The sequence below is a fragment of the Octopus bimaculoides genome, chromosome 28 (genome assembly GCF_001194135.2).
Source record: "Octopus bimaculoides isolate UCB-OBI-ISO-001 chromosome 28, ASM119413v2, whole genome shotgun sequence".
NCBI classification, from domain to species: domain Eukaryota; kingdom Metazoa; phylum Mollusca; class Cephalopoda; order Octopoda; family Octopodidae; genus Octopus; species Octopus bimaculoides.
This window is the reverse complement of record NC_069008.1, coordinates 11,687,910-11,695,372: the sequence shown is the minus strand read 5'-3', so window position 1 is coordinate 11,695,372 and position 7,463 is coordinate 11,687,910. Positions and strand designations below refer to the sequence as shown.

General features: G+C 36.2%; 1 protein-coding gene across 2 annotated transcripts in view; it reads left to right on the top strand.

Annotated features, from left to right (window-relative positions):
* Positions 1-7,463, top strand: part of LOC106868859 (uncharacterized) — a 42,209-nt gene that overhangs the window by 30,913 nt on the left and 3,833 nt on the right. For both annotated transcript variants that reach the window (XM_014914304.2, XM_052977393.1), the window contains 5 exons: positions 507-666; positions 1,912-2,025; positions 2,601-2,708; positions 3,480-3,611; positions 5,420-5,484. In XM_014914304.2, the coding sequence (XP_014769790.1) occupies positions 507-666; positions 1,912-2,025; positions 2,601-2,708; positions 3,480-3,611; positions 5,420-5,445 (540 nt within the window). In that variant the 3' untranslated portion in view covers positions 5,446-5,484. The remainder of the gene's footprint in view (positions 1-506; positions 667-1,911; positions 2,026-2,600; positions 2,709-3,479; positions 3,612-5,419; positions 5,485-7,463) is intronic.

The following is a 7,463-nucleotide window of genomic DNA, read 5'->3' as shown; positions in this document are numbered from 1 at the left end:
GTGAGTGGATTTGGTAAATGGAAATTGAAAGAAGCCTGTCGTATATGGGTGTGGTGTGTGTATGCGTGCGCGCACGCGTGTGTGTATGTTTGTGTGTCTGTGTTTGTCTCCACACCATTACTTGACAACCGATGTTGGTGTGTTTACATCCCGATAACTTAGTGGTTCAGCAAAAGAGACTGATAGGATAAGTACTAATAATTACAAAGAATAAATCCTGAGGTTAATTTGTTTGACTAAAGGTGGTGCTCCAGCATGGCTGCAGCCAAATGATTGAAACAAATAAAAGAATAAAAGAATATATATATATATATATATATATATATATATAGTCTACAAAATCCACTCACAAGGTTTCGGTCCGAGGCTATATTAGAAGTCAACCTGCCCAAGGTACCACACAGGGGAACTGGACGCAGTACAATGTCGTTGTGAAGCAAGCTTCTTACTACACAACCATGCCTACACCTATATAATTCATTTCAATATATTTTTTTTTCTCTCAGAAACATTTGAAATTTACAGATACAGTTAAAAGCAACTGTTCTGATGGGAAAACCATTAGCAATGTCGGTACGTTAAAATTTAGCAAGTTTTCCGGAAATGTGAATTGCAGTTTTACTTTAGCCAAGATATTCAGTGAATACCGAATGTTGCAAATTGAATGTAAGTGAGCAATTTCATAATTTTAAAAGAATTCTTTAGAAAGTTGTTTTTAAATTTTCTTTCATCGTCATCATCATTTAGCGTCTGTTTTCCATGCTGACATGGGTCGTATGGTTTAACTGGAACTGGTAAACTGGAGAGGTGCGCAAGGTTCCGATCGTCTGTTTTGGCTTAGCTCCTACGGCTGAATGCCCTTCCAATATGCTAGGTGCCTCTTACGTGGAACCGGCACGAGTGTCTTTTACATGTGGTTGGCACGAGTGCTTCTTGGAGTGCTTATGTGGAGCCGGCATCAGTGGTTTTCACACGGTGCTGGCACAAGTGCTCATTACGTCGCACAGCGTGAGTGCTTTTTATGTGGCACTTATTACGTGATACTCTTTACATGGCTATATAAATATATATATATATACATACTTCATTTAAAATACAGAAATGCCTATAATAGGACAAAATTAGGGATAATTTCGAAAGGGAATGAAAAATAAAAACATTTACCAATCTATTTTCCGTACCATGGTTTCAAGCTATTTTAGCAAAATAAAATATTTCGCCAGGTCAGCTATCTTCAGCAGAATAACCTAGATAACATATAAACACAAGGCACTACATGGTTAATTTTTCAAAATTTACCGCGCATGTGCGGTTTACCTTATCGGCAGCAAATATATATATATATATATATATATATATATATATATATATAGCCATTGTCATCATCATTGTTTAATGTTAGCATGGTTTGACCAGAGCTGGCAAGTAGGATTGCTGCACCAGGTTCCAGTATGATATGACTTGGTTTTACGGCTGGATACCTTTCCTAACACCAACCACTCTACAGTGTGTGCTACAAAGCGTTTTGCCCAGCAGTTGATAATCAAAATATTGATTTCAAGCTTTGGCAAAAAGCCAACAATTTTGGGAGAGGGGTTAAGTTGACTATTTTAATCCAAGTGCTGAACTGGTATATATTTTATCAACCCGGGGAAAATGAATGGCAAAGTAGACCTTAGTGAAATTTGAACTCAGAATGTAAAGACAGACGAAATGTTGCAAAACATTTGTGTTTTATTGACCCTGAAAGGCAGAATCGATGTCTGTGGAATTTCATCTCAGAAGATAGACAGATGAAATGCCACTAAGCACCAGAGTGCTAATGATTCTACCAGTTCATCACCTTCCCATGTGATAATACTCCATTATGATATTTAACATATTATAGCCCTCTTTCATGATCTTTTCTAGGTGAAGGTCCTGACCCATGGATTTGTCCTACCACTATAGTCCTTCTGTGTGTGTCTGTTCTATTCATTATAATGACCATAGCTGTTATCATTTGGTGCCAAAAAAATGGAAATGGTATTTCGATTTTATTCTTTTATTTAAATAATTTCTTTACAAGCTTCATGACCCAGTGCTACTTACTTTGGGTATATACTGTTGGTTTAAGTGTAAATTGGTTTCATATTTTAGCACAAGGCCAGCAAGTTCTGGGGTGAGTCTAAGTTAATTACACTGACTCAACTGTTCTGCAGGTACTTATTTTATCGAACCTGAAACGATGAAATGTTTAAGTTGACCTTAGCAGAATTTGAACTCAGAACGTAAACATAGGCGAAATGCCTCTAAGAATTTTGTCCACTCTACTAAAAATTCTGCCTGCCCATTGTCTTATGAAATCTAAGCATTAATTTCAAACTTTGACACAAGGCCAACAACCAGGGCAGAGAGTAAGTCGAATACTTCGACCCCATCACTCAAGTGTTGTTTAATTTATCGACCCCAGAGTTTGAACTTTGGACACAAAAATGGACGAAATGCCACTATTTTGCTTGGTGTGCTAACGATTCTACAAACACATTGCCTTCCCATGTAATAACACCTCATTGTGATGTTTAGCATATCATAGTACTTTTTTTTATGATCTTTTCCAGGTGAAGATTCTGTCCCAAGGATTTGTCTTACTGCCATTGTCCTTCTCAGTGTGTCTGTTCTTCTATTCATTCTGATGATTATAGTCATTATCTTTAAGTGCATAAAAGGTGAAAATGGTATTTTCATTTTATTCTTATTTAAAAACTTTGCTTCGGATGCTTGATGATCCATTACTACTTACTTTTGCTATGTACAGTTGGTTTAAGTGTAAATTGGTTTTGTATTTTTGGCACAAGGCCAGCAAGTTAAGGGGAGTGGCCAACTTGATTACATGAACCGCAGTACTCAGCTGGTACTTATTTTATCGAATCCTAAAGGATGAAATGTAAAGTTTACCTCGGTAGAATTTGAACTCAGAAAATAAAAACAAACAGAATGCCACTACGAATTTTGTCTGGTGTGTCAGCTCACCATCTATAAAATCTAAATATGGGTTTCAAACTTTAACTCTTTAGTGTTCAAATTATTCTATCAAACATAATGCTTATTGATTCACACTGATTTGAATTAATCATGCATTATCTCATATCTTCAAGATCTTGATGGTGTTACTACTTAATGTAGAATTAATATTGTAGGGTAGGTGTGAGAGCATGGATCTGGTCAGTTTGAACATAAAACAGATTAAATATTTTGGCCGGATATGGCCGGTTTAAATACTAAAGGGTTAACAAAGGCCAGTAATATCAACATCATTACTCAAGTGTTATTTATTTTGTCAATCCCCGAATTTGAAATCAGAATGTAACGACGGGTGAAATGCTGCTAACTATTTTGATTGGCATGCCAATGATTCTACAAACATATCGCCTTCCCATTTCATAATACTCCATGATGATATTTAGTATATTATAGTACTCTTTCATAATTTTTTCCAGGTAAAGAATCTCTCTCTGGAAGTCAAACCCCTGCTATTGTTCTTTTGGTCACTGTTTTAATTTCATTGATCATAGCTGGTTTCTGTCTGCTCAAGAACATAATACATTTGAAAATTCAGAAGACTGGAAATGGTATTTTGATTTTATTCTTTTATTTTGAAAATTTGTTTTAGAAGTTTGATGCCCCCTTCTTACACACTTTGGGAATATACTGTTAGTTTAAATGTAAATTGGTTTCATATTTTGGCACAAGGCTAACAATTTCAGGGATAGGCCTAAGTCAATTACACTGACCCAAATGTTCTGCTGGCACTTATTTTATTGGCCCCAAAAGGATGAAAGGCAAAATCGACATTAATGCACTATGAATCCAGAACGTTAGGATGGATGAAATAATCATTTTTACTAAAGGCACAAGGCCAATGCTAAAGCATTTTGCCTGGCATGTTAACGATTTTGTCAACTTGCTGTCTTGTAATAATATTGGTTTTAAACTTTAGCTGAAGGCCAGAAATTTAGGAGGAGGAGTTAAGCCGATTACATCGATCCCAGTGCTCAGCTGATGGCTATTCTATCAACCCTGAAAGGATGAAAGTAAAGTCGACCTCGGTGGAATTTCAACTCAGAATGTAAAGATGGATGAAATGCTGAAAAGCATCTTGTCCCACGCACATTTTGTCCAGATGAAATAATGCTAAGCATTTTGTTTGGCAAAATAACGATTCTGCCAACTTGATATAATAATAGTAATAATAATAATGGTTTCAAATGGGAGCATATTTATATAAAACTAGCAGGACCCGTGGAAATTCCACAACATAAGTAATCACATTTGGAATCATGGTTAGTATATCGAACATAAGCAAGCAGTTTCAAGTTTCTTGTGATATTCTGCCATTTAATAAGGTATTGCTTATTGACCTCCATCTGATACATTTGACATATGATGTTCTTTAGAGTTTAAAGAAATAAAAGATGAATTTAAAAAAAGATAAAACTTATTCCTACATGGTCTGATCAATAAGTATCCAGACTGTTGCTATAGTAATGAAGCTAAAGCATGGAGAGTAAAGCCATTTGACACAGATTGACCTTGAACTCCGCTGTGCATGTGTACTAAGTTTTAACATTCTAGCTCACTTCTGCTGTTTACAGCAGTGCTAGGAAGGAACGTGTGTAGCGTGTGATCATCACATTGTCCACAACAGAGAAAGTTGAGCAGAGAATCTGCATCAAATTTTACCAAAAGCTTGGTGATGCCTGCTTAGAAGCCTATGCAAAGTTTTCGAAAAGTTTTCATCATTCTTGACACAATCAAGGAGATCTTGTGCAACTGAAACCTGAGTGTCTTTTTGGTCAGCTGAAAGCAATTTTGGCACAAACTTGACAGACACGTGTCTCATATACAAATCTTCAGTGATAATGGACTGAAATGAACTGTAACTAATCTGCACATCCTCTGATAACTCACGGATGGTGACTTGACGATTTCTCCTCACAGCTGCATGCACATTTGTGATATTTTTCTCAGTTCTACTGGTTGCGGGTCTCCTAGAACGTTCGTCAATATTGACATTTTTTCAACCATCTTGGAAACATCTAAGCCACTTGTACATTTGTGTGCAGTTCATACGCTCTTCTCCATACAGTTTCTGCAACTTTGCGTAGGCCTCTGAGCAGGCATCACCATAACAACTTTCTGTCATGATCAATGCAACGATCACATGTTACACTCCTTCCTTCCAAGCACTGCTGTAGACAGCGGAAGTGAGCTAGAACGTTAAAACTTAGTGCACATGCACAGCGGAGTTCAAGGTCAAGCTTCGTTACTAAGGTAACAGTCCAAATACTTATTGATCAGACCTCGTATATATTGATTAAATGATTATTAGTTACAATTTTGTTAAATGTCTGTACCCATGTCTTATTTATTATCACAGAGAAGAAGAGATTGATAAGGAAATGAAATCATTTCGAAAGGAAAGGAAGATTGAAGTCATATGAGGTAATACAAAGTGCATTACTTCTTGTGCATCTGTTTTGAAATGACCTTAATGCAATTATTCTGGAGGCTGACACATCTTACACGTAGCACATGTTTATTCTTTGAAAAATAATCGTTTCCATTCTTTCTTTTTTTAGCTAATGTCATCAATCGTTGTCCGTATTTTATAAACAAATGTTTCGATTGAGCAGACTATAGATCCTTATGGTTTCACGGCCAACACTTGTTTTCTTAACGAAACACTTTCAAACTTGGGATACTGGTAGAATATGTCATATAAAACATCTTTTTCTCTTAGCCTTCTTAATAAAAATTACTTCTTAATAAGTTATTTCATGTTAAAGTTGTCGTATTTCTGTAATTTCAACCAATCACTGACGTCTATTCAGCTGAATACAGTTAGTGCTGTTCGGTGTCAAGTGTGTTATTCCTTGTTTAATTATATCATTATTCCCTAGTAAGGGGTTAGGGTTCGGGTTTTAGGGTTAAGGTTTTAGGGTTAGGGTTGGGGTTAGGGTTATAGTTAGGGTTATGGTTATGAGTTATAGGGTTAGGGTTAAGGTTATGGCAAAAATAATCATAACTCTAACCGTAATCCTAAAACTAACCCTAACTCTAAAACCCGAACCCTAACCCTAAAACCCTAAAGCTAAAACCAGTACAAATGCATGAACGATGTCATAAATAACAGTGACAAACGAAATATATACCGCTGATAGTTGTTGTTGACAAACAACGGTACTAATTTTATTCAAGGGAAAAAATCCCGTAACACCGTTGTTTACATTCCACGGCGTAATTGTTTTCCCCTCAATAGACGTCAGTGATTGGTTGAAATTACCGAAATACGACAATTTTTTACATGAAATAACTGTTCTATAACTGTTCTATAACACAAAATATACAAGTATTCGAAGTTTGAAAGTGTTTCGGTACCAAAAACACTACATAAAAAAATGTTGGCCGTCAAATCATAAGGATCCCAGACATTAATTAATTGCATTAAAGCTCATACGTTAAGCAAGGATATTTTAAAAACTAAAAATATGTAAACAAACTACACACTGTTCGCTGTCCAGCCAGCGACATAGACCGAATTATTTTCCGATACAAAATATTTACATTTCTTTCATTTCACTTCAGTTCAGCGGTCTATCTATTTGTATATGTATTAATATATTTCTGTATTTGCATAACTTTTGATATAACGATATGCTCACTTGTCTACCACCTGTCTGTCTGTCTAAGTAACTATCGTTATCTATTTTCCCGTCTGTTGATATGTGTACCTGCTTACCTTCATAATACCGATAAACATTTAAGCCTAATAGGAAAAACAAAATAACAGCGACTGTGACTGAAATTAAATAGATCCAACAAAAGAGTACCTTCCACAGCCATTTGCTAAGTTAATTTCACTTTAATTTAATAATTTATCCATATATCTTTTAATGCATAAATTTATAGATCTTTGTTATTGCTTCATTATGTTAAACATTTTGATCGTGCTTGCGTTTACAACAGACAAAATGCAGAACAATATAAAACTTCTACCCCCCACCTTCACTTTCTCTCTCATTATATAGACCTTCTATCACTCTCTTTCTCTTTCCCTGTCTCTCCTCCTCTGTTTCTCTTACTTTTTTACTGATTCAACTATACACTTTCCTTTCTTTTCTTTGTCGTTCTTTCTCTGCCCCATTCTTTCTTTTCTCCCCATCTTCTCTCTTTGTGTGTATGTGTGTATATATATCATCATCATCATCATCATCGTTTAACGTCCGCTTTCCATGCTAGCATGGGTTGGACGATTTGACTGAGGACTGGTGAAACCGGATGGCAACACCAGGCTCCAGTCTGATTTGGCAGAGTTTCTACAGCTGGATGCCCTTCCTAACGCCAACCACTCAGAGAGTGTAGTGGGTGCTTTTACGTGTCACCCGCACGAAAACGGCCACGCTCGAAATGGTGTCTTTTAT